Source organism: Oenanthe melanoleuca, chromosome 3, assembly GCF_029582105.1.
Source record: "Oenanthe melanoleuca isolate GR-GAL-2019-014 chromosome 3, OMel1.0, whole genome shotgun sequence".
Classification (NCBI taxonomy): domain Eukaryota; kingdom Metazoa; phylum Chordata; class Aves; order Passeriformes; family Muscicapidae; genus Oenanthe; species Oenanthe melanoleuca.
The window spans coordinates 70,803,936-70,831,864 of record NC_079336.1 but is presented as its reverse complement, the minus strand read 5'-3'; the positions used below and the strand labels follow the sequence as shown (position 1 = coordinate 70,831,864).

General features: G+C 35.5%; 1 protein-coding gene across 19 annotated transcripts in view; it reads left to right on the top strand.

The window, feature by feature from the left end:
* AFDN (afadin, adherens junction formation factor) overlaps positions 1 to 27,929 on the top strand; it is a 112,122-nt gene that overhangs the window by 32,137 nt on the left and 52,056 nt on the right. For 9 of the 19 annotated variants that reach the window (XM_056486580.1, XM_056486562.1, XM_056486573.1 and 6 more), the window contains exons 3-15: positions 1,322 to 1,437; positions 2,998 to 3,161; positions 3,593 to 3,753; positions 4,742 to 4,899; positions 8,663 to 8,774; positions 9,198 to 9,365; positions 10,738 to 10,782; positions 15,013 to 15,107; positions 15,869 to 16,131; positions 17,627 to 17,696; positions 19,863 to 19,978; positions 24,712 to 24,773; positions 25,641 to 25,846. In XM_056486580.1, the coding sequence (XP_056342555.1) occupies positions 1,322 to 1,437; positions 2,998 to 3,161; positions 3,593 to 3,753; positions 4,742 to 4,899; positions 8,663 to 8,774; positions 9,198 to 9,365; positions 10,738 to 10,782; positions 15,013 to 15,107; positions 15,869 to 16,131; positions 17,627 to 17,696; positions 19,863 to 19,978; positions 24,712 to 24,773; positions 25,641 to 25,846 (1,736 nt within the window). The remainder of the gene's footprint in view (positions 1 to 1,321; positions 1,438 to 2,997; positions 3,162 to 3,592; positions 3,754 to 4,741; positions 4,900 to 8,662; positions 8,775 to 9,197; positions 9,366 to 10,737; positions 10,783 to 15,012; positions 15,108 to 15,868; positions 16,132 to 17,626; positions 17,697 to 19,862; positions 19,979 to 24,711; positions 24,774 to 25,640; positions 25,847 to 27,929) is intronic. The other 10 variants (XM_056486563.1, XM_056486574.1, XM_056486567.1 and 7 more) reach the window with 3 other exon arrangements.

The following is a 27,929-nucleotide window of genomic DNA, read 5'->3' as shown; positions in this document are numbered from 1 at the left end:
AATTACATGTACCAGGCCTGCAGTTTATGTAAGATTTGATTATGACCTATTAAATGCTGTACTTGACATCTTGTTAGTTTGTTGACATTTGTGAGAGAGTTGCTATTTTTAGGATTAGTATGTAAAGACTAAATTTATGCGAGATTAGGATTGTTAAATTAGAGCAGTTACGAGTATATCTTCCGTTCTTTGAAATTGTGGGCCTTTGATGTGGTAGCCTTATAACTCATTCTTTTACTGCTAAACTGGGGGAAGTTCAGCTTAACATTGTTTGAAGCCACTGTGTTTCTTAAACAGATGCTCTAGTGTTACCTGTGAAGAACTCAGATATCTAAACAGCCTTTGGTACTGCTAAAATTTGTCTGTTTCAGATTAGAAGGTGATAGCGTGTGTGGTGGTGGTGGAGACATATAGGAGAAACTATCTTTTGGTTGTGCTTTTTATTTTTGGACTTGAGAATTTTACACGAGTGCTTAAATTCTGCATTTTAAAGACTGAAAATAATTTAATTTTTTCTAGTTTGGATTTTTTTACAATCTGTTAGCACTGTACCTATATTCAAAATGAAATTGTTTGTTTTCTTTGCAGAGCAGGTTCCTGATTTTTAAAAAATAATTGAGGCATGCAAGGTCAATAGAGTGCTTCTTACTCATAAAAAAACCCACAAAGACTCTGTTGTTTTCCTGGGTATATGTGCCGTCTCCTTTTTTCCAAATGGAAAATTAAGTGGCAAAATTTGCTAAAGTTTTTTAACTACTCTGTCACTTATTTTTCTATATACTTAAAATAGATGTAATACACTAAATGAAATTTTGTCTTGTGAGGGTTTTTGATTTGCTTTATTATTTAAATTTTGTAATCTTGTTTATTTTTGTACAGTCTTTTTAGAATAGTATTTCTCGGGCTGCAACCAGACTGTCTACTTTAAAGTAAATTTAAAATAAGAAAAATGAGTATTTGGAAGTCCCAGGATGTTATGAAGTTCTAAACATTTGAACTCTAGATCTAACTTCTCCTCCAGAGTGGTAATGTTGTGTTCACAGACTTAGTTCTGATAAAGGAGTTATACAAGACCACCTTATGGAGACCTTTAGCATACATAGATAGATAGAATACACTTGGGTTTGTTGCTGGAAAGGGGACATGCAATTAATTCTACATTCCCAAGCTTTTCTTCTGCCCCTATGCTTAATAGGAAAACATCAAGTGATGTGTTCTGTTAAGTAAACGATCCGTTTTTTTAAAAAAAGCTTAACTTATTTCCAAATATCTTTGCTCTTGAGATACCAAGAAACTATTTCTGCTTTTCATTTTTTTGAAGAAGAAAGAAGATTAGATGTGGATGAGAAGCCTCTTGTTGTACAGTTAAACTGGAACAAAGATGATCGCGAGGGAAGGTTTGTCCTCAAGAATGAAAATGATACAGTTCCTCCAAAGGTGAGTCTTCACGGAGCATGCTAGTGGTAACAGCAGGTTTGAAATCTGTAGGGTTTTATTATATAGAAAAACATAACTTTTACTTTCTTAATTCCTGGAAACAACTGCTTCTCATGACCTTCAATATCTGGAGCAAGTATTTTTCAGTACTTAAAGTGCATCTTGCATCACAGCATTTTTGTTATCTTTTTATGGCTGGTGATTCTGTAATCCATGTAACTGTCTAGTACTGGAGAATGTAATGCCTAGAGAGCTTAAAGCTTGCTTTGTTCTATTATGATGGCTTGAAGATTTTCTCAAATAGTATATGGTGCCAAATACCAGGAGGTAATCCTGCCTCTTGCAAAGCTTTTAAAGAGGAATGCCAGGGGGAGTTAGAGAGCTAAAAATTATTACCTCCTTAGGTAACGTTCTGTTTCTTGAAAAAAATTATGGAAGACTCCTTCCTTTTGTGCAGGGTTTTTTCTTTTGCTTTGGTTTTGCTTTTTTGGTTGTTGATTATTTTTTTTCTCATACAAATGCAAAATGAATGAGCTGCCAGCATCAACTGTACAAAACTTTGCTTTAATACTAGCAATTTAAACATTAAATTAGATTAGACTTTGGCTTCTGAAGTCATGTAATGATATATATTGTATGTAGCTTGGTTGCCTATAGCTATGGGAAACATGCTGTTCAGTATGGGCTCTCTTAAGGCAAGTTTTTGATCATGTACTAAGTACTAAATTTCCTTTGCTTTTGGAATTAAGAGCTTGTTAATTTTAGAAGTGCTTTAGGTATAGCTACGTGAGCTTGTACTGGGTTTTGACTACAGGATATATCCATGTTACAGGGCGGAAGGGAAAGTTAATGTTGTCTTGCACTACAGGAACCAACCCTGCTATTCCTATTAATTTAATTAAGTGATTTGCAAACTTCCTTCTCTGTTCTTCACTTCCTGATAGAAGTGAGAAAATCTGCATCTTCTTTCTCTCATGCTCTGTAATCTTCTCTAGAGAAGGCAAATGAGCCTAGGATTGCAGGTATCTTGTGTATGTAAGGAGTAGAAATTGAAGAGAACACTGGAATGACATCTTGGAAAAATACACCATTGTGGGAAAGTCCTCTGTAATGTTTTTCCTTCTGCAGTTTATTCTTATCTCCTCCGTAATGTTTTTCCTTCTGCAGTTTATTTTTATCTGGTGTTCCAACACAGTTGCCTTGAAAGCAGTTTAAGCACAACATTGTTACAGAGTATTTTTACTCAGAAGCAAAAATTTGTTTTGCGGCCTTCAGTTAATCTTTTGAGGCCAAGTGGATATAAGGCATTACTCAAGTAAAATTTTACAGTTTCTTCCCTTTGTTGAGTAGAATCAGTTCATGCCTTCTTTGGAACATGACATTATATTTGCCTTCTCTGTGTTTCCCTTGAGAGCATTACTCCCATCACTGTGTAATGGAGTGTTGGTTTTGGGTCAGTGATACCGTGTCTTAAATGGATTCATCTGCAGAGTTAAAACCAATACTAACTTTTCTTCAGATTGAAATTGATGGAAGCTATTTTAAACTCATTTATTTCAGAAAGCTCAGAGTAATGGGCCTGAAAAACAAGAAAAAGAGGGAGTAATTCAGAATTTCAAGCGAACTCTCTCAAAAAAAGAAAAAAAAGAAAAAAAGAGGCGTGAAAAAGAGGCATTGCGACAAGCGTCAGATAAAGATGATAGGCTTCTTCATGGGGATGACATGTAAGTGGTTTAAACCTACTTTTTAAAATTTATATTATAGTTGTTTTTAAGTGCATTTGCAGAAGCGAAGCCATGACTTGCAAGTGCATGCTTTGCAGTATTGGAAATCATAATTAAGTTAGGGATATGATGTAAAGTTTCTTTAATGCCTCTCCCCCTGCCCCCTTGTTTAAGAGGTAGAAGACCTCTTGTTTTCTTTGAAAACTAGCAACTAGTGGTCCTTAAATTGGTGTTTTATACCAGGTGAGCATGGGTTTATGAACAGCATTAACCTTAGTAAAAGTGAAATTCATGTAGAAACCATCTTACAATAACTTAAATCAGCTCCTGTGTCTACGAATATTACTGCTTTTTTATCCTAGGTGAAGTAATAGGGATATATGTATTTTAAGCTTCTAATGATATTCTTTTTATTTAAACTAACTTGGCAGTGAGAATTTTCGCCTTGCAGCCGAGGTTTACAAAGATATGCCTGAGACCAGCTTCACTCGCACAATATCCAATCCTGAGGTGGTTATGAAACGGCGGCGGCAGCAAAAACTAGAGAAGAGAATGCAGGAATTTCGCAGTTCTGATGGCAGACCAGACTCAGGTACTTGAAGTTCTTCTGGTTAAGTTATTTTACCCCCTGGTTAAATTTTTTACCCAGACAACATTCTTAAGGCCAGCAACTCTGTAAATTTGACCTAAGTTTTGCTTTCTCAACATTTTTTGCACATGGCTAGTTTATTTGTGGTGTAACTGAAGGAAGGGTTTGTAAAGGTAGGATTCCACAGGAGGGTGTTCCATGATGAGTGTGAGTCAAAGCTTTCAGTAGTGGGCAGACTGATGAGAGAGAGTATGCTCCTTGAGCTTTCTGTCAGTTCTAAACTGGGAAAGAAGGAAGGAAGGACTTAAACTGACAAACTGAGGAGGCTGGCTGAAAGAACTGACATTCATTGTACTAAGAACAAGCTGAATGACCCGAAAGAGAAAATTTAATCAGTAGCATAAATAAAGGATGTAAAGGACTGATTGTTCTGCATAAAGGATTCTGGTAGATCTTGTGAATAATAGTGATTCTCATTCATGGGGTGGGGATATAACAACAGCGATTGTATAAACACCATTAAAAAAGAACAAGTGAAGCAATGTTAGAACTGATAAAATCTCAAATGATGTATTCTGTTCATGGAAGAGTAGTGAAGAAAGAGTGAGAGGTGTAGAAAACATTGTCTTGAGGGAAATCTTAAATGGGCTTGTTTAAGAAAAAAGGGAGGTCAGCACAGTCTTCTGTCAAGATGGGAAAGGTCTGTTCTTCAACCAGTCATTGCATATTTCAACTTTATGTAATAGTAAGCATGGTGAAACACTGGGAAAACTACTTCATTAGATAAATTACGGAAATATGACTGGAGATTTTTACCAATGGCAGAGATAAATCTATTTTGGGGATGTTACGTAATTTTTCTTGTATTAGTAGAATAATGAGATGATTTCTCAAGGGGTTTCTTCTTATATTCTGTTAGAAATGTAATAAATGACTTTATGTCTGTCCTTTTGTTCTCTGATTGCATTGTTGATTCCATTTGGTTTCCAAGGTGGAACGCTGAGAATTTATGCAGACAGTTTAAAACCAAACATACCGTACAAGACAATCCTGCTGTCCACTACAGATACTGCAGACTTTGCAGTTATTGAAGCACTGGAAAAATATGGCCTGGAAAAAGAAAATCCCAAGGATTATTGTATTGCTTGTGTAAGTTACTAAAACACAATCTTCTCCCATTTCATATTTGGTTGGGTTTTTTTCTTGAAGTAGCCTCCATGTAAAATAGAAGGACTTGGATAGTTCTGTGACTAAGTTCCCCCTCCTCCCCCCAAAATCTAACAGTGTCAGGAATTGTGAAGTAACATGCCAGGTTTTTTGTTTTTAAAATGTTAATCTTCCAATTGTACCAAATTACTGCTTGCTGTATAGAAAAGCATTAATACTGAAAATGGCATTTTTTCATTGGGCACTGTGGTTTTATACCACTAAATATGCTGATGATTCACAGATGTAAAAACTAATGGTTCGTCCCGTGGATACCTAAATTTGTGTGCAAAATTATTTGCAGTGTCTTGAAGATTTAAGCAGTTGACATTTACTTAACTATTAAGATGAATTTTGAGTTACAGGACAAGACCATTATAAGGCGGTCCAAGTACCTGCAATAAAGATCACTCCTTAAATTTCAGTTGAAAGATAAACATTTTAAGACATTTTCATAACATTTTTGACAACTTTTATTGTAAATGGCATTTTCCTATTGGTTGTTTGCTTTTGTACATTGGTTTGCAGTGTATCAGGCTGTGCCTTTATGCTTGGTTCTAAACTACTTTTCTGTGTAAGCAAGTAGACAGCAGTTTGTTCCAATGTGTGTGTTTTGTTTGTTTCAGTTTGCTTGGTTTGAGTTTCCCTGAGTAATGTGGGGTTCACTGCACATCTCTGAAGATGTCAAATTAATTAGACAGTCTTCCAAGCTACCTGTGCATATTCACTCAGGGCATTAGACTTCAGGCATGCAGCAAACCAGTTAACTCTTGAAAGTAGAATCTTGATTAGACTTTTGTTTTTAGCATGCACTTATTTTTTACTTGAGGGTAAGACATAAATAACTTTTTGTAACGTCAGGCAAAAATATGCATTTCATGGTGACTAGGTTTTATTGGGTTTTTTTTTTTAAGGAATAGTTGTTACAGACATAAGACATTAAGTATTCTAGCAAGATCTGTTGGGGGAGTTTTGTGGGGTTTTTTGTGGTGTTGTTGCTGCTGTTTTGTTAGTTGGATTTTTTTTGTTGTTGTTCTAGTAGGGGCATGAGCGGAGCCTGTGTTCCCAGCTTGTAAGGAAATTTCTAGGTGAATTAATTGCAATAAGCAGGTGTACTTAAGTAGATTCATGACTTTTTACTTTAAAATGACAGAAGCACCTATTGAAGACCTGTTACAACATAGGGTTTTCTCGTGTGAGACTTGTACTACGGATGGGTCTGGTAACTTGATGCCTATATAATACTTAACACAGGGGGCTTAATCCTTAATACTTAGCTACTGTTTTCCGGCAAATGTTTTGAAAGTTAAGTCTGAAGTTGCTATACTCTTCATTTAAATTTCTTAGCTTGTATTTTCTACATGTTTCACTGCATTTTAATTTAATAAATATAGAATGGAATAACTATGGTAATTTTTATCTGCTTATGAATACACTCATGATGAAGCAGAGTGTATTTTTCCTAATTCTCAGTTTTGTGTTTGTTTCTGTTTATAGACTGCTTCCAAAACTTGTGATATTAGGCTGGTTTGACCCATCTCTATTTCCTGTGCTGTTGCAGAAATCAGGGAAATGTCTGTGCTTGATCTCAGCAGTATTTATAGATGAAAATTTGCAAAAGCGTATTTAAGTGCATCTGTTTTGAAAAACTCAAGCAAATCTCTACCTATAAGCCAAAACCCAATCGTTATACAGACTTATTCTCATGCTTTTCTGTTATTCTAAAAAGTAGGAATTTCAGTTTTGTGTGTGGCACTGAGGCAGCTTTCAGTATTCACTGAGGTTTGCCTAAACCAGAGGTATTTTCTAAAATGGCATCATAATGATTAGAAGCCTCCTGGCCTGCAGAAGCTTGGATATGTGGTGTCCGTTCTGTATCTTTCTACAGGTTAGGTCACTGACCTTTGTAAAGTGAGGGATGTCTGAGTTATCTGCTCACTTCCTGAGAAAGGAGGAGAATGGCAGCTGACTGGGAGGATGAGGGGAGCAGTACATTTTGTGACCCCTCTTCTCTAGCTTGTCGAGTTCACCATTGCTGCCCTTAAACCCAATGCTGAATATGGATGCTTATCCAAGTGTCATGGTAGAATAGTATCAGGTTCAAGAAGCACCTGTGCATTTGTAACACATCTGTTCCTCTGGCTTCACTGTGTTTGATTTTTCTTTAGTTTCCTCCCCTGTCCAGTCTTGGTCAGGTCCTGGTGTTGTGTGTATTTTGTGCTTTGTAACTAGCTACCTGCTGTCTCGAGGGCTTTGGAATTTTCACATTTTTGCTTGTTGAACATGGCTTGAAACACAGTGTTGCCTTAATTATCCCATATGTGGAATTGATTTTAAAATCTGAGATGTGAAATAGAGTAGTTCGGCAAGATAAGATTTGATTGTAGATGTGTTTCTGATTTCCTCTGGTTTATACATTTTAATGTTTTCCTTCTTTTATAATATCTTGTCTATTTGAAAATCTAATTAAAGATAATTTAATTAGGCCTATGTTTAGCCAAGTTTTGCATAGAAAATGGTTTAGGGATTACATACTTTTGATCCTAAATGTAGTTGTTTCCTGCTTGGAAGGAGATGAAAGGATGTTTGAGGTGGATCTGTGAGAACTTGGTTAACACAGAAATGAGTGTGCAAAGGAGGGAACAAATGAGAGTGGAAAGTCTCTAGAGGGCTGCAGTGTAGTAGGGTGCTGTAGCCAATGGCTGCAACACTTCAGAAGGTCTTACCTTGGTCATGCTTCAGTTCAGAGATGGGAATAATTTGGAGTAGTTTGTTTAAAATAGAACTGTCTATGAATTTAAATAACATTGTTAGGATTACAAATGTGGGAGTACAGTATATTTTATTTTATTTTTTGATTCAGCTTTGAAAGATCTGTCTTTAATAACTGTAATACTGCCTGTCATTGTTACTTTTTCTTGATTGCTGTGGGGAGCAGTAATGCATGAAATTACAGGCTGTGTCTCCTCTAAGATCAGATTTAATGAATCAAGGTTTCCCCCTTCTTCTGCCTTGTAAGGATATAGCTGTAACAGGTAGGAACAATCTGTAGTTCTGTTCCAAAAGTATACTTGGTTTTGTTTCTTCCTTAGAGCTAGGCAGCATGAAGCAGTTGTGTGAAATGCTGCAGTTATGCCCTTAGTCCCTTGTGTACACCAGGTAAATTTTGGATAAGACGAGGATGCAGCAGGTGTGACAGTCTTTGCCAGCTCGTTGTGTCTTTTCTGAAGATATATATATGTGTGTTATGGTAGCAGAATGACATTAGCCAAATGAAAGGATGATGCCAGTGTGGGAAATAATAATGGAAAGTTCAGTTTTGTTTTTTAACTGTCATCTCCACAGGGGTTTTTTTGGGGGGTTTTTTTTTTGGTTTTTTGGGGTTTTTTTTGTCTAGCTAATGAGAAGTTGGAATTTTTTATTTTTATTACTGAAAGAAGGTCTTGCCTACTTTAAGTGTAACTTGCTTTTCATTGCTTTTTAGACTTATTTGGTGTTCTGGAAAATGTGATATAACTGTAGCAAGAGGTGAGAGAGGAGTGTTAGAAAAATCTTGGAAAACAAAATACATTCCAAGTTATTGAATTCTTTGGCCTTATCTCTTGTTATAAACAACACATGCAAAGAAAAGTTATCAGAGTATATACCCCTGAGTGTTCTTCTAATTGTCCACTAACAGCTCTGAAAACTGATAATTCTTTTTTAGGTCATGTTGCCTCCTGGTGCTCAGCACTCTGATGATAAAGGTGCTAAAGAAACTATTCTTGATGATGATGAGTGTCCACTGCAGATATTCAGGGAGTGGCCTAGTGATAAAGGTATGTCCAAAAGCCTTTAACATATTTTGTGCTTGAGTTGTAAGCCATATTGTGAAGTCTCTGTAAAGGAGGAAATTCTAGCATACATTTTAGTGTGTTTTGGTTTTGGGCACTTAAAGTACTAGAGGGTATTAGAGTTATTTACTGTGTTGTTGAGCTGATGAAGCTACTGTTTATAGTATTACATCATTAGGTAGTAGAAAGCTTTTGCGTTTTGTCCTAAAGTTTCTAAATTATTCACTGTGTTGAAGTATGCTTTTTAATCTGTGTGTAGTTATTTTTAAGTTAAAACTATTCTAAAGAAGTGACAGGAACTTAGTAAACTGGAAGTAATCCTATGGGACACTTGCAGATTAGTAGATGTTGATTGTGTGCTTATTCATTAGTAGTGTGACTCAAAGGATGTATAATACTGTGTTTTAGGAATACTGGTCTTTCAGTTGAAAAGACGGCCTCCTGATTATGTCCCCAAGAAGACCAGGAAGATAGCTGATGGAAAGCAATTAAAGGGGAAGGAAAGAATTGATGGTTCTGGCTATGGCTCTTGCCTTCCTCCTGAGAAACTACCATACTTGGTAGAATTAAGCCCAGGTAAGAGTTCCGGGTATCTGATAACCTAAATTGCATTATAATATGGTCATTTGAATTTTTCAAAAATAATACATTCTTTGTAAGCACGAGGAACTCTGTGTGGCAGGAAGTCTGTGCCACGTGAGTTGTTCTTCTGATGTCAGATTCCAGATAGGAGGTAACAATTCTAACGGTAGAGATGCATATTGCTGTAATATCAAAATCTTAGCAGCAAATGTTTGGAGTGAGAAGAAGGGGAGAAATTATTTACTAAGCTTGAATCTGATTTGCTTTACATTCACAAGTACACTGTAGCATAACCTGGTATTTGACAGTGCCATACATGGAAAATCACGTTTTTTAACAGGGCAAGAACATGAATTTTTAAATCAAACTTAGATGTTAAACATTTTTTAGCCTATATGGAACTTTCAAATCACTAGCAAGGCTTAATTTTATTTTGGCATAATTAGAACACTCTGGGCTTTGTGGTAATGTGCAAGTAGTTTTATGATCTAGGGAAAGCTGGGGAGATTGATTGTGTATGAAACATACAAGAATTGTGTCTTAATTTTTGTCATCCTCATGTTTATAGATTTGGATATGGGCTTTCATTTTTGGTGATTGAGTTATATACAGCTCTTTTCCTATTAAGTGTAACTTGAGTACACTCAGATATTCAAGTAAATGTTACAGTTTGAAGTCTGGTTGTGTACCTTTTGAGAAGCAAGGTTGGAAATTGGTGCTGAAATCTTTGCTGGATCAGAACTGAAAAAAAAAAAGGTTAAATTTATGGTCAAACAGTGAGAGGGATTTTTTTGTAGGTTTTAAATCCAGATGAAATTATCAGTACGCAGAATATATGAAATGTATTGTGATGTTCTACAGGTTGAGCTTTGGTTTACACATTAATATTTTGGATTCTTTTAGTAGTATTGTTGATTTCTTTTCTTGTTCTCTTACTCTTCATGGGATTTTGTGCTTTGTCATTAAAATGTTCTCGGGCAGTGGCCTGAGATACCCAATAATGGAGAGAAAAAACCCAGCCTGCAGTGCTGCAGGTGTCAGTGCTTTGTGCTGAGCTTCTCACATTGCCTGTGAGACTGACCTGCTGTTCGTGTTTTTCTTCTAACAGCTTGTTGATACTTCTCTAAACAATAAGGATTGTTTCATTCAGTAGCTTTGTAGTACTGATGTCTTTATATTCTACACAGTTTCTAAAATTGAAAGAGTTTAATGAACTTAATCCTTATAAATTGAATAGGAGTTGTCTGGCTACAGTTTCACCCTTTCCTGTCTTTTCTTTTCTTGCCTTCCTGCGCATGTTCTGCATGGTATCTGTCCTGCTGGTGCTGCCTTCACCTGGGTCCTCTGCATGTGTTTCTAACCCCAGGGAGAAGGAATCACTTTGCCTACTACAACTATCACACTTACGAAGGTAATGCTGTATTTGATACTGTTCTCTCATTAGCCACTAAAAACTTCTCTAACTGTAAATCTTATGTTTCTTTATGACAAATGAAGGGCTGTCTTACTTACCTTCAGGGTTTTTTTTCCAAGGGACTGCTGCTGTGAAGTAGTTATCTGTTTTGTCAGCTGCCATTTAATTATTTGATCTGTGAACAAACATCAAATACATCATGAATGTGCTGTTATCCAAAGAGTTCAGCCTTCCAGCTGTGGTTAACAGCTAAATTTCAGGAGGTGGTTTACAAGCAATGTTGTAGTAGAACTAAATGTTCTTTGATCCCTCTGCTTACAGAATTTGTAGTTAAAACAGTTATTGAGTAAATGGCATGGAACTTAACTGCCCTTTTCAGTATTTGACTGTATTGATGCAGTGGATGAAATCTGTGATCATTGTTATGTGAAATAGTGTTTGGACCCCTGGGAAAATGAACTCACTTTCTACTCTGTGGTGTTTCATATTATTCTTTGGAATTTCAGATGGGGTGGAAAGGAAGAGTTTTTAAAATATTTATCTCAGTGTGTGAAAAAGAGATCTTTATACTCTAATGTCAGACTGTGTCTTTGGAATAAAAGCACTTTAGGATACTTGTATGTATTATAGAAATAACTGCAGTGGAAATGTCCTCCTGTCAAAACAGAGGCTGTTTATATTTTTACAGAAGAACCTAGCAGACTCACTTTCATGCCCTGTGCAATTGCACAAATTCAGTAAGTTTGCTAGTGAGGTATCTCCAGTTTTGCCACTTCTCCACAGCTGCTAATGTTGCTGTTTCATTGACTGAAGATGAGATTCTGCATGGTAGAGGATGCACTTCAGTAGCTTGTGGCCGTACATGTGGCAGTCAGCAATTGTCTCTGTATCCAAGTCATGTGAATGAAACAGTAAAGCAAGATGAATCTGATAGTAATAGAAATAGACTGGAGTGACATTCAGCAGCACTTTGAATAGCTGATTCTGTTTGTATTATCTGTGAATATGGCTTTTGATGAGTTATGGGATGGTAATAACTTCAGTTGTATAATAATAATATTTAAAGACTGAGAAAAATGGCAAACCCCCATTATTTCAGATGTGAGCTTCAGATCCTACAAGCCTAAAATTAAAATTACAAAGCATAAATAAAAAATAAAAAGGCAAACCCATGAGGCTTTTTTCCTTGCTTCATCTAAAAAAAAGCAAACTCGAGCTGTAGAGGAGATAGCAGTGGGAGATGAGGGGGACATGGAGGTATAACAACTTGGAAAGAAGAACTGGAGAAGGTTGGAGAAGTGGGAAGCTTGGCCAGGGTGTTTTCATGGCCAACTTTCTGAGAACAGAACTGCAGTATAGCATGTTTTTGTGCATGAGTTTGATGGAGATTTGTTGTCTGTTACAATAAAAAAAAAAATTTACTATTGGCTCCTTCTGCTGGAAGTGCAAATCTTGTCTGAAATTTTATGGTAGAATTATCTCCTGAATTTGACATGGTATTTCAGATCTTCCCAACCATGTCCTAAGATAATTAGTGTTTTAACCCTTAGTAGTTAGGAACTTGTACAGGAAATACTCTTTTCAAGCATAGACTTAACTAATTTTAACTCAATAGGTAAAGTCCATTGTGTGGCCATTTTTGTTCAACTTTGGGCGTACTTGTTTTCAATGAACTAATCTTCATCATTTGGTTTGGTCTGGTGCTAAGTCAGTACTATTTCTCAGCATTGTTTCAAGTGTTGGACTAGTGATATAAATTTTCAGAGTGATGTAGTATTCACCTTTTGGTGGTGAAATAACACATTTAAAATACAAATTCATGAAGGATGGCCTGTCTTGTTTTTTTTCTGTTGTTTCAAATATACATGTTTATGCCTCAAACCACTGACTTGATCTCCTTACAGTGACTATTCAGTTCTGTTCACTACAGATCTTTTTATAACATTGCTATTTGAAAGGTGAATGGTGAATGGTGACTCAAGTGCATAAACCAAGTAATGAAATCTGTTTGTATTGCATGCTTTGCTCAGATCAGTCTTCATATATAACAGAATATATACTCTGCTACATTTCCAAATACCATTTAGATGAGGTTCCAGCTGTTGAAAACCAGGAAATACGCTTTTCACTGTAGTATAACACAACTGTCCTTCCCTTCTGCGTCCCTCCTCTAGAACAAAAAGTCTTTCCATTATTCTTAGGATTTGAAGGATTATCTTCAAGATTAAGATACCTTTTACTGTAGAAATTGGCTTTTATTACTGATGGAGTATAAAAAATAACCCAAATAGCTTTGAATAACTCCTTAACATTTTCTCTTTTTTGTGGAAGAAAAAATTGCATTTGTTTCTAGTGCTGTGGTTTTAGCACAGGGTGTGTTCCTTGCTACAATGGACGCTGCAGAGAAACAAAGGTCTTAATTTGCATCAGCAGAAACACTGTGATACGAATATACATTTCTTGAGCAATTGTTGCCTGAAAGCATGCACACCTGGGTGCCAGTTTTACCAAACTAGGATGTGGGTAGGAGGAGGAAATACTTTACTTTTGGATTAATAAATAAATAAATTAATAAAGGAGGTACTCTAGGTTTTGATGTGTAAGTTGTGGGGTGATATAATGAAAAATAATGGAATTTGGTGTAAGAAGTCAGATGCATTCAGTAATCTATTACATGTCTGCATTTAGTGATACTGAAGAAGCAGCCATATGATTTCTGATTTAGCATTATTAAGTATTTAAAATTGCACACAATTCAAATTGCTGAAGACGTTGTACTAGCATTATCTTTTCTGGGTTATCATGACATTAGATGAATGCCTCTCTAAACTCAAATACAGAGATTTCATAAAAGGTTTATCCTTCTACATGAAAGATGTTTAGAGGGATGAGTGGTCTTATGATGGGTGCTTCTTTTGTGATGGATGACATACTAATGTTATGATAGCGTTTCCTTGTTCAATAACTGCTTATTACTGTAGTATCAGCGCTTAACTTTAATATTTATGGTACCAGTCTATGGACTATCTGTGCCTGGTGTCTCTAGGTCCCAATAACATCCCAACAGCTGCAGAAGAAACTTATTAATAGCTGCCTTTTTATGATTAAGTGGTTTGAATTCTGATTTTAATAAACAGATTCTGGGAGTTTATAGCTAGATTTATGAAGCTTCTGTTTGTACTCACTTCCACGTAAAAATTTGAAGATAGCTAGTAGCCTAGTGCAGACTGTATCAATGTGTGTGCCATGGCTTTAATAATATTCTCTAAAACCTTTTCGGAGATGAAATCATTGTTCATTTCCACAGCTAAGACATTCTTTGTCTTGCAGCCTCTCTCTTTACAACTTTGCTTTGGAGAAGAGATTGGAGAGAAGTTAAAAATGACAGTATTACTTCAGTTTCCACTCATATTTAAACTTGTAGGATTTTCTGAGGAGTGGTGAGGATTTATATTTATGCCAAAAGCCATTTGTGCTAGCCTGTGAAGGCACCAGCTAAATTGTGTACACTTTGTATGTCCAGTGGAACTTGTGAAATTTTGTTCTGTTGGGCAGTACATATTTCTGAGGGGAGTAGGAAGTTGGACTTTATTTTTTACCTCATTTTCTGTGAGATGAAACTATAGGTCAATGGAACTATAAAGATAAGGCCGGAAGTGTTAAGTCCTGTATATTAACACTAAAGCTGTCATAGGTAAGCATTTTGTAGGATCGTCTTTAATATTGTTCTAATTCAGCATCTGTTCAGAAACAGTTTGGTATGTGGATCTCACTTGACAGCAGATATTGCTGATAACGTGTACTTTAGTAAGATCAGTAGATAATATTAATGTGGGGGTCTTCAGGTATTTTATTTTATTTTTCTTCTATATCCATACTGGTATACCCATATAAAATCTTAGAGATTTATAAAAACTGTTGTATTGCTTAAACCACTAAGGAAATAGAAAAGCTTCTTCATAGTATGTTCAGAGTAGTAGTTCTTGATTACTTTACTCTTTGCACTTCTAACAAACAGCTGCTCCAATTAGACTTTCTCTGCTTTCAGGGTTCTTACATGATGAGGAACAACCAAGTTCCCAACAATCTTGAAAGAATGTCACTCAGCTTTTCTTTTTTTTTTGTGAACATTGCTATTCTGAACTAAGTTGCAGTAAATGTAGAAATACTGTGTGAATATTTGAACTTTATTAACTTGCAAATTAATATTTGTGGCTTGCTGTGCAGATGGCTCTGACTCCAGGGACAAGCCAAAGCTCTATCGTCTACAATTAAGTGTCACTGAAGTTGGAACTGAAAAATTTGATGACAATTCCATTCAGGTATGGAAAAAAGCAGACTCATATTACAGTACTGATTTGATCTCTGGTGTGTTATATGTCATTGTGGAATCTTAATAAAATATGCTGTAAATACCCTTCAAGGCTTGAAAGATAAAATATTCCTGAAATTTTGTAATAATGTCTTAACTATCAGTTTTAATTTACTTCCACTCTTGATTTAAGAGAAGGGTTTTATTATTTTAAGGGAAGTTTTTATTATTTAAGGTGTTTATTATTTAAAATGGGGTTTTCTTTTTTGTAACTGGATCAAGTAGTGTATTTCAGTGTTATTGCAACTGCTTAATGGCTTTCAAGTCCTAGTCTTAAAAATCCTACCTCTATGGGATTAAGAGTATAAAACAAACATTTGTATGAATTTCATGCCAGGGAGTCTCTTACGGTACCCTGGGTCCATGTCAGTGAAGTTAGTCGATTTATAATTATTTGCATTGTGAGATTTTGTATAAAACAGCAAGTGGAAGAAAACAGTATATGACTAAAGCAGTGAAAAATTTTCATTAAGGGACGTCTGCTGACATGTGTTTTATTATTTTTGTTGCATTGAATAATGAAGTAAAACTCACTGATTTTAGTACCCGTCATCCCCTCATCTCTGTAAATTCATTATCAAACAAAGTTAAATAACTACTCTATAAATAAGCTACATCTTAGTCTTTGTTTTGCTTTTTTTTGTTTTTTTTGTTTTTGTTTTTGCTGCAGTATAATTTAGTTTATTCTATGTTAATTAATTTTATTCCCAGTTATTTGGTCCAGGAATTCAGCCTCACCACTGTGACCTCACTAATATGGATGGAGTTGTTACTGTAACCCCGAGAAGCATTGATGCTGAAACCTACGTGGAAGGTCAGCGTATTTCAGAAACCACCATGCTGCAAAGTGGAATGAAGGTTCAGTTTGGGTCTTCTCATGTATTTAAGTTTGTGGATCCTACTCAGGACCATATTATTTCCAAAAGATCTACTGATGCAAGTCTTATGGTCAAAGGTCCAAGACACAAAGCTGGGTGAGTAAAATTTATTTTCATTCTACTGAGGTTAGAAAGGGAGCCCTTGGGAAAAAATACAGAATATGAGTATTATAAATGGCCAGGGACCAGTGCGTGAACTCATTTAAAGTGTTAAATATATAATTTTAATACTTGAGCTCCACCTTGTGATTTTATGTAGGATTAGCAAGTGTCTTTTTCACTGTGAAGTTTTCAAACAAGTTTTCCTCATGCTCACTTCTGTTTGAAAAACACTATAATGGCTTATTTTCCTGTATTTCACAGTTCATCCAAGCTCCAGAAAAAGTCAAGAAGTTGCTGAATATTTTCAGAGTGTTTGGGTTTTGTTTTCTTTCAGATAGTAACTTCCAAAATTCCACTAAAAGGATTTGAAATGAAGTTGTCATGAAATGAGACTGTTAAGATAGGGAACTATATGTCTCAATATAATAACCACTTTTTGTAGTGTGATTACTTACCCACTAGTTTCTGTGTTGCAATGACTGACAGTCCAGAAGTCTACCCTGTAGTTTCTCATTCATATTTTTGATAGATGCATAATAAAAATACTGATCATAGATATTGTGATTCATAGAGGTTCACGTATTTTGTTCAATGGCTATAGAAATATTCAGGAGAAACAATCTAAAAATCAGTTTGTGTAGGAGGGGAAAAAAACTAACCTTCTATTTTCCATCTTCTCTGGGTCCAAATGAGGCTACTATTGTTAATATATACATTATTGTATAATGTCATTTAGAAAAGTAACAAATTGGCTTGGAGATGAGTGAGAGAGAAGAAAAGCAGCTTATCTCCTGAGTTAATATAGATGCATGTTTTATCCATTTTTATTTTTTCTCCACTGTATTTTCTTATGGAAGGACGCTATGCTTTTTGTAGGCCCTGTTTGCAGGAGGATCTCCAGCCGTGTAGCTGTCATGGAATATTCTTGCTTAAATCTTGAGTTCATTCTGCATTTAGCCTGCAGATCAATAAATATGTGCTCTTGCAGATTTACAGTCAACTGGAAAGCACTGTATTACTGCAGAGCTTTATCTGGACAGTAAAATCTATGGCAGCTTGAACAATCAAATATTTTTAAAAATCTTTAGAATAAGGAGATATGCATGACTATGATTTATGAATTATTTATGTGATATTGTACATTTAATACTAAAGAGCTGAGTAAAAAATGTATCTAGTCTACTGTAGTGAATAGAATGCCACAAGCATGGTTTATGTGTATTACGTTTATGTGTATTCGTATTTTCTCACTTGACTGGGAAGAAATTAGCTAAGAATCTGCTTTTCCAAATGAAATTATCTAAATAAATATTTTTAGGCTTTATTAATATGAAGAATTAATGCAGTATTAGAAAAAGTTAATATTAACTAGACTCATGGTATAAGCCTTGAATTTTAATTTACTAATTTTAGTTACTGTGTTTCTTGTTTGTTAAAGTTTTGACCATATAATTTCTAAAACATACTGGAAATGTTATCTTGCTTATAGAGCTGTCCAGGAAACCACATTTGATCTGGAGGGAGATATTCACAGTGGAACAGCATTACCAGCAAGCAAGGTATTGTATTATGACTAAGTTAGCAATAAATAAGAGCATGTGAAAGTTAAATCAAAATTACAACATCAGTAGTATTTGGGGAAGCGTGGCCAATTTATCAGTCTCCCCAGCTGCTTTTCCTTGAGGATGGGCTCAGATATTATATGCATTATTATTTTATATTTGTTTGTTTGTTTGTATTTCTCCAAAACACTTTTGTTTAAATTTGTATTGGCTTTGGGCATGCATTTCATGTCAAGAATAGTAACATTTTTTAGAAAGGCAAACTCTCCAAACCTGAAGTAGTTTCTCCCCAAACTGACTTATGGAAAGCAGATTACATGCAGGTAGAGATTCTTGTTAGAACTGGTAGGTATATTGTTACCTTGTGTGTGTAGCATATGGCTGTTGTCATTTGTGATGGGGTAAATCAATGCTTTATATAAAATGTGAAAGGCTGTTCAATTTTAATTTAACTAGGCTTTTAAAATTTAATGGATGTGACTTCAGACTTCAATAGAGCTCCTGTACACACATTGACTAAACAAACTGTCTGTGCAGTCATAATTATAAACATTTTATGAGATGATAATATTTTCTTGCTTTCTTTCTGCACTTTCTGTTAATAGATTTTGTGTCAGAATTGCATTTTCCAAGAGCAAGCAAATAGAGTAAATGACACGATGGTTAATGCCTTATTTGCTATGATCACATGCCTCAGATGAAATGAAAGAATGAATTATTTCAGCAGTATGAAATGGAGTAATCTTCCCAGAACTGCATTCCCTTTTATGTTTTATTTCTACTATTGCAAAACTGAAATGCTTGTAAATATTTAGTGATATTAATGCAGCAGTGCAGATACTAATATTTCTGACAGCTTTTGAACATCTTTTTAGTCTTATTTGTTTTCTTACCACAGTCTTTTGATTCAGTTTCTCTACTTTCATTGTAGCATCGGATAGTGCTTTCTTTTATCTTACATGTATTCTTTACCTACTTCAAATAAGAATTTTAGTGATATTTTAGAAGGAAGAGCAGAAACTTTATAAACTAATAAAATGTCTTAAAATTTTTCAGAATGAGAGTTTCTGGCTTTATGATATAGCATGCTTCATATCCTATTCACAGTCACTAGAAAAATACCTCTAGTGGACCTAGGCATTGATGGGAAAGTTTAGTTTCTTTTTTAGTTGTACTGTTTGAGATTGTGTATGACGTCTTGTTAAAGCACTGATTAAAAAAGCACTAGAAAATAATTTATTTTCTAACATTTACTCTCTTCTAAGTTTGCTTTTCTGTTTGGAAAAAGGGTAACAGTAAGTTTAATGAAAGTTCTCTTGAGACGTGGTGGTGAAAAGTGATTTAGTTCAAATTCCTGCTTTGAGATGCACTTGTTGGCAGGTTTTTCTATGTTGAAGTAGATAATTTAGTCCTAGAAATTTCTTATGAAAAGTTGAAATGCTTTCAGTTTTACTGATGTCTTGTTTTCTATTCTTTATGCTGAAAAAAATTGCTCTCTATTTTGCTGCTTAGTGTATTTGTCCCATTCCTGATAGGGTTTGCATGAATTAGAAATCATAAATTAAAAGCTTCCTATTAAGAAGCATGAGACACCAAAAGAAAACAAATGAAATGGTACATTAAAAAAAAAAAACAAAAACACAGGTTGAATTTCTCCTTCTTGTCTTGGAAATTTTGTACTGCCTGCCAGATCAGGCTTTTCTTAAGATCGGGATAAGTTATATTTAGATAGATCAGTAGTGAGAACACTTGGAGCTATTGCAGAAGCAGAATGGGGGAGCACGGCCAGTTTTAAATTTGTAAACATATTTAGCTTTCTCTCTTACCTAAAGTTTTGATTCCCTACTCATTCTTACTTTGTATTGTAGCTATGCAACTTTTGATTAAAGATGTTTGAAAGCTGCATTATAAATTCTAGCAGTGCATTTACAAAGAGCTGCTCCTGGCTGGCCATTGTTGTCTGTTGAATTGGAAGCAGGCTCTGCAGTGCTTCACTGTGGTGAAAACACCTGCTGAGCTGTCACTCTCTGTGCCATACTCCCTTTTCTGTTTCCCCATCTCTCTTCAAGCTTCAGCCCTCAGCTTCATTTTAGTGGTGCTAGCACAAATACTGGCTCGTGCAGTGCTTGCATGCTAAGCACCTGTCCTGTTGTTTTGAATTAGAGCACCAGCAGGCTGGATGGTGACAGGACATCATCTGCATCCAGCACAGCCGAGCGAGGAATGGTGAAGCCAATGATCAGAATAGACCAGCAGGATTACCGCAGACAGGACAGCAGGTAGGAAACGTGATCCATTGCTTCTCAGAATCAAAAGAATGGATTTGTTTGTCCAGTAGACCAAGTGCTGTGTTAAAGTATGCTAAATGATCTGGTTTTCAGTATGGAGAATGAGATTTCCTTTGAGATATCTCTCCAAATAAACCCCAGGATTAACAACCAAATCGAAAAACTTTACAATACTTTAAAAATCCCCAAAAACCAAATCCTTTGCTTCAGTATTCTGTTATTTGTGGTTCTCTTTTTGTAAAATCAGGCTGATAGTCACGTCACATCATTGGTGATTTGTGGTTAGGCATGTCATATGAAATGAAAAGAACAATTACTTAAAGTTTTCATTTGTCAGTGGCAAGATGATTTACACTGGACAGTGAAATAACCAGGTCATTGGTGTGTCTGCTGTGGTGTTGTCAGCAGGTGTGGAGTCTCTGTCCTTGAAGATGCTTAAAACTTGACTGGACAGGGTAGTGATCAACTTGCTCTTGTTGACCCTGTTTTGAGCAGGGAGATTGGATCAAATGATCTCTAGAGTCTCCTATCACACCTCAGCAAATCAGTGAGAATGTGAATAGAATATTTTTTCAAATCTTTCAAAAAATACAAGATTGCATTGCTGTCTACATAAATCAACTTTAACATTTAGGTCAACAGCTGTGATAAATGGATGAGAGATAAGGTGAGGTAAATGTGCTGCAGGGTTAAGACGTGAAGTGATCCAAGTTGTGAAGTTTGCAGTATGAAGCTTTTTGTACCTTTAAATTGATATATTATTCACTAGACAGAAAGAAAAATTCAGAGATATGAGAAAAAAATACAGCCCAAAAAGGGCAGAAAATTGTGCTTCCACTTGAATGTTCAAGTGTTCTGTAGTAGGGGCATTTTAAAATACTTTCAGTGAAGTTAGACTAGAATACAACTCTGTTCTACTCTGCACTGTTTTCTAAGAGTGCCTGGTAATCTTCAGATTCTTTTTTAGAATTTTATTAAGGTTGTGGAGATTTAACTCCTTCTTGAATTACTAGTATTTTAATGGCAATTTTCCTCATAAAAGATGACCAAAACTTCTTTCTGAACTTTTTATAGGCTGTCAGAAGTTCTCGAGGCTTCTGCTGTTAATATTTTTTGATCTGTGCCTCGTTATATGTATGAAGTTTATTAAATTTCTATGAAGAGTATTATCTTGTGTTGTAGTTCAGTATTTCAAAAACACACAGCCATCTGTGAGCTGTATCTTGGCTTCATTTTCTTGGGAGGTTTTTAACTTCTTAAATTCCTTCTGAAGAGAATACTCACTGCTAGTTTTTACAAAGGTCTTTTCACTATGGTTCCTGTGTACAGAAAATATTTTTAGAGGCATCTAGATCACACTTAAATTTGTGACAAGTACAGTCTCAGAGATCTTCATCACCAGCCCTGACAGTGATATTTTATTTTTGTATATTATCTTACATGTCTGAAGTATGTGTTGTGTAATGAGTCTTATTTATCTAAATAAGGCGTTTCTATCATATGCTCTTTCTCAGATGTGTTCACTGTGTTCATGAGAAGAACAAATTAACATAGTGTCAGGATGTTAGATTAGGACTTGACAAATTGGGCAATGAGTTGCCTGAATACATGGAATTCTTCCCCTTTCTGGAAGTATTTTGTGGACCATTAATTTGGTTTCCTCTGGGACACTGTTCTCATTTTGTAAATGCTAAGGGCAGTAATTGTGAACTTCTTGATTAGTTTTAAAAATCAAAAATTCTTCATTAGCAAGTTTCAGGCTGTTACTATTGTTCAACTTTGAGCCCACAGTAAGTGTTCTTGTGGGTACTCTGTGTTCATCACTGCTCTCTAAGGGTGAATAATAAGACTTTCTTCCAATAACTCACTGAGTGGGTTGAAGGCCAAAGATTAGAACTTGGCTGCCATGTTTTTTTTATTTCTAGAAAGAGAAATAGAGATCCAAGAGCGTAACTCCAGTTTACTTACTGGGTATGATTGTTCTGATTGTCATCTGATTCTTGGAAATCAAACATAATGACTGTTTAATTCAGGATTATGGTCATACATGCTCATTAAATAACTGCCTACAATTAACATAAGCAAGCATATAATAAAAATGGGAAAATATTTTTTGCCTTGGATACCTTTCAGGAATTCTTCAAGATGCATTTGGTTGGAAAAAAGTATGAGGATATATAAGTGGTGTTAACTGAATGCAGATGCTTACCTGATTCCTTGCTTTAACATGCCTTAAAAATTTATACATAGCTAGTATGCTGAGTAAAACAATCATGCAAGGGTGTTTCATTTTTTTTATGCAGTTTATCAGAGACAATCTAGGAGAATGCAGAAATATCAGGAGAATGCATTATTGCTTTTAATGTGATTTTAAAGTGTAATATTACCTTACACTATACTAAGAAAGGAGGCAAGCCCTATCAATATTTTATGGCCCTTCTAAACCTAACTAGACTTTCAGACTGGTTTAGCTAAAAGAATTTCATCACCAAAGAGGGGCTTTATCTATAAGAGCAATAGCATAAAGACAATATACACTTAAAATGTATCCAGTAAAATGTGTTGTCATATCAGAAACACAGAGAATTACTTCAACTTAGATTCCTAATGTGCAAAGCTTAATTAGAGAGTATTTCTTTTGTGTGTTTTTAGGGGAAGGAGGAAGATGGTTCAGGGGTTGGAGCTAGATGATCTTCAAGGGCCCCTTCCAACCCAGACCATCCTATGAATCCATGATTTGTTGGGAACTCCTGTTAGGGTAGTTAAATAGTTGATTACTGCATCAGTTCCTAAACAACTAATTTACAGATTAAATTAACAATTTTAAAATAATACTTTCATTTAATTTGTCTCTTATGGCAAATTTCCAGAAATCTGTAACAATCTTGCATAAATATCAGGTCTCGTTATTCATGACACATTCTCTCTCATTGGCTGGGAATCCATTTCATGTGTTTGTGCTGAAATTGATCAATATTATTTTGTTCTAAGGAAAATAAAACAAATCATCGGCTGAAATCTGTCACTGGTTTACTAAGCAGTTTGTTAAAATATTTCTCTTACTACCATTCCTATAATGAAAGATAAAAAAATTTCTCTGGAGTTGTCACTATAGTTCAGTTTTAAAATGCTGTGGTATTAATAATTTTTCTATGGAAGTAATTCCATCAGTGAAGATGGTACACTTTTGACAGTGTGGAAGTAGTGACAAATTAGTTGATTTTAAATTTATAGCAATAAAAAGACACAAAATACTACAATTTATACACCAGCTGTGTGCTTTTCATTAGACAGCATGCTGTCATGTTTGAAATGTAACTGAAATGACAAAAATTTGTGGACATACTGACATTCTGTACCTGCTATTCCTTAACTTTCAACTCCCCAGAAATGGGATTTGCTTAGCACTTCTTATAATAAAGCATTATCTGCATGGCATAACCTGAGTTTTCTGCTGGTTTAAGGTTTTGTAAGTTTGTAAAAAAGCAAGCAACCAAACAAACCCCCACCAAAACCCAAAGGTGCCTCAGATGTTTGGATTCAATATGCTAAAATTTAGTTTTAGATTTTTTGACATCAGCCATCAAAATTACATTGTGGATTTTTTACTACTGGAGATAAGACACTGAAAGCCTTTATTCACTTATCTCTGCCTTGTGGCATAACTAATAATCTTCAGGAGAATGAGGTTAATATAATTATATTGCATTCCTTTCTTTATCAAAGTTGTTGGGCAAAGTAGAAGGCTGCTTGTTGTGTTACATGTGGTTAAAATGGTTATTGCATGCAGAAGATCTTAAGCTTTTACTCATTTCCTAAAAATAGGTGTCCAGCTGCAGAGAACAGTTCAGGTAGTGCCTTTTCTTAAGGCAATAATGATGGCTGGAAATTAGGAAATGACACTTTTCACCCAGTGTGTGGTTGGTCACTAGAACTGGCTCCCCAGGGAAGTGGTCATGGCACCAGCCTGAGTTCAAGAAGCATTTGTACAATGCTCTCACGCATATTCTGTGAGTCTTGGGGCATCGTGTGCAGGACCAGGAGTTGGACTCAATGATTCTGATGGGTCCCTTCCTACTCAGGGTATTCTGTGATTCTGTGAAATACATACTTAACCTTTTGCAGGCACCAGGAAAGTCAAATCTCTCTTCAGTTTTCTACTCTATGATTTCTCTGATGGGTTCTGGTAATAAACAGCTCTGCAGTCAGTTCCAGTGAGGACAGTTCTGGGGCTGACTGCTGTTTCTTAAGTGTAGCAGCAGCTAGGTGGGAATAAGGACTGGGTTTACCAGAAAAAAGGATAAATAGGTTGACTAAGTCTTCATAAATTTTGAGGGCATGAAAGGCAGCAAAGTACATCTGTTGTAACCAAGCTGATGTTTCAGGCAGAGCTTCATTCAATTTCTTTCATGTATCCATGAATAATTTGTTATTTGAATCCTGTAAATAGCAGATGGCAGACTGATCCTATCAGTCTGCTGTGCTGTGTACAAGAGGATGTTCATTGATATCACAGACTCCACGGTTCAAGTCGGTATTTTTATCTGTTTTGTTCCTGGCATATACAGCTTGAATGATTCTGGAGGAAAGGTAAAAAAAAGGGTTATTCTGTGGAACGTTGTGTCAATATTTGGAACCAGTGTATTTGGAGAAATATGTAATTTTACAATAGTTAATATCACTCATGTGGATTATTTGTTTCAATTTTTCTCATCTTTCTTTAGATCTCAGGATACCCATGGACCAGAACTGATACTGCCTGCCAGTATTGAATTCAGGGAAAGCTGTGAGTAAATTGTGAAGTTACAAATAATACCTGTTAACACATTCTTCTATACTGTGATATTTCAGTCAGTTTGAAAATTTAAGGGTGATTTAAGTAAACATTGAAAGAAACTATATCTATACAGGTGCTAGACAGTCTAGTAGTATAGCTTGTTTTGTTGGGAGGATGAACAGATACTTTAGATATTGAGGCATGTTCATGCATATCTCAATTCTGATTGCAGATCAGTATCTCCAGATACTCAGATTAAACATGAAAAAATTTTAATCCCATCTCCTCAACAGTACCTTGTATTCATTGTCTTCTATATAGTTCTCTATGCCTTGTGTAATAGATGGCGTCATGTTCAAAATCAATTTTCTATAAAATCTGATTAGATTTACATTGTTATTTAGAGTTTAATTTTCTATTACCTTGGTCCCCAGGTTTTTAGGGCCTCAGATTTAGTAGAAAAATAACATACTAGAGGTAGTCCGTACTTTGGATATTAGAAACTAAATAGATTTGTGAGCAAGCAAAGACTGATTTTTATTAGTATGAGAGCTTTGTTGCAGTAGAATGTGCAAAAGAAATCTTGCATTTTCCTGTTCCCTTGAAGATGGAAATTTTCAGTACATAGGAAATAGTAGAGAAATGTTTCCCAGTGATCAGCTTTTCTGGCTTTATATAAAAGTGTTTTGTTAGTGTGTCTAACTAATTGTAGTACATAATAGGCAAGTCAGAGTTCAAATTCCTGTAAGTTGCTCCCTCTTCCTCTCCTTTTCCCAAAGAAAATCCTTTATGCCTTATGTTATGAAATTGTTTTCTTTTGTTTTCTTTCTGTCTTTGGATTTACAACATGCTGTTTCTTCTCCTCTTTGTCTACAGCTGAAGATGCCTTCTTATCTGCCATTATAAATTATACAAATAGCTCAACAGTTCATTTTAAGCTGTCACCAACATATGTTTTATATATGACATGTCGGTATGTATTGTCCAGCCAATACAGACCTGACATCACTCCTGCTGAGCGTACTCACAAAGTCATTGCAATAGTCAACAAGATGGTGAACATGATGGAAGGAGTAATACAGGTGAGTTACTCTGCCAAAATATGTTAAGGGAATTACCTACATTTTGCTGATAATCTAGCAAACTTCTTAGCCTTTTTCTTAGTCTGACCCTTAACAGTAGTTGTTTAAACAGTAATACTTGCATTGACTGCCCTTATGGAGGGGATTACCTGCATTCACTGCTTTTATGTCAGTGAATAATGTCAGTGGTAAGAAACTCTCTCCTGAGCAATGAGGGAAGCTGGGGAGTGGCTGTTGCTCTGAAGATTGTTCTCTGACAAGAGGTGACTCTTTTCTAGAAGGTAAGATCTTTGCAAACATTTCTGGCTGTGAACCCTTGTAAAACAAGTTGGATGGGCTTATTAAAGAATACTGAAGAGGTGGCATTTGTTTGCACTGATTGATACTTGAAATGAATGTATTAAAAAGGATCATGACTTTTTAATTTTGACCCTGTTACTTTTACAACTTTTGTAATCACGAAAATGGTTGGACATCTTGAACATAAAACTGGACATAAAATTTGGACATGTTGAACCAAGCTGACACAACTGCTTTGTAAAGTGAAATACAAGTTCTCAAATAATCCAACATTTTATTTGTAGTCTAACACTCTTACTACTGTATCTGTAAGATTCCTACAGAATCACAGGGGGAATTCTTTTTTGTGTAGAAAAGCAGGATAAGATCCACTGGGTTATCTGTGGTATTAGGCAGTACATTGCATTGATAAAACAGATTGGTCATTTTCTCAAAAAGGAGTGCTAGTTCATGTATCCTCAGTAATTAATTAATTAAACTTGGTTGTCTGCGGGTTTTTCTCAGAAGAAAAATTGAAATCTGTTTCTATATTTATTAAAACAGATGTATTTGTTGCAAATAGTGCTGACTAGTGGCAAGGACCCTGCTACACTGAGTGCTATACAGGCATAAAAAAAATGTGTTAGTCCTGCTTTAGACAATTTACAATACAAGTGTTACACACAGCTTGATTAAGGGAGAGTAGGAAAATAAACAACAGGAGTGGCATGAAACTTAAAGCAAACCAAAACTGTTCAGCTTCTGTTCAGGTTTTGGAAAGATTTAGTGAAGTTTTCAGCAGGAGAATGTTAGCTCTAGACACCTGTGTAATCTTATACAACAGGTTCCCACCTTTCACAAGAAAGATGGGGAGGAAATGCTGGTGTTGAGGACACTTTGCAGTAAGAAAGATTTGCCTTCTGTATATATTCCAAAGTTGATCAGAGACTGAACAGCAGTTTGTTTTTGAAGTGAAGAACTAGAGTATTGCTTTGAATGTTGATGTCAGTCATTTGAATCTTGGTGTCACAGTCAGTGGATATTTGATAAAATTGAAATGGTATCAAAAATTAATATCCAGGCTCTTTTATTAAAAAAAATAAATAAATAAAAAAATCTGGCTGTGGAAGAGAGGCGACCATGGCTATAGGGGAGAAAATGAACTGGCAAGAGCCTGCACATAAGCAATTCAGGAGCTAGAATGGAAACTAAACAAAAGGGTAGGCTTCAAGGGTAGGCTAAACTGGAAGTTACAGGTCTGAATCAAAGAAAGTCACTCACTTTATATAACTAAAGTATACTAGTTATAAAGGACCTAAAAAGACTTGTAGTGACAGAGGCATGTCCTGTGGGAAAACAGAAAGAAGGTTTTCTATTCTTAGTCTTGAATGGCTAGCGAGGTGTCTGCTAGAACATCCTAGGGGGGTGGACTCAAACATCAGTTTGATTTGAAAACAAATCAAAGCTAGAAAGTAGATTATCCTGTGAAAATGTTCATTTACCACACTGAGAAGGGCTTCCCAAGTCACATGTAGCCTTATGATTGTAAGCAAATGTATTTTCTATTATCCTGCTAATACCATTACAAAACTGCTAAACCCAACAGTTAGTTTGGACTGTCCTTTGTGAAAGGCCTTTTTTACATCCTTGTAACTTCAGCTGCAATCTAATCTCCAATTTAAATTTTAAGAAACACATCAGCAAGGAAGCAGTGTTTGTGGTTTGTGAAAGGTCTTGGCCTTGTTGCAAGAAATAAACTGAAAGGAGTCACATGTTGCATAAAAATTGGGAGGAGGTTCATTAA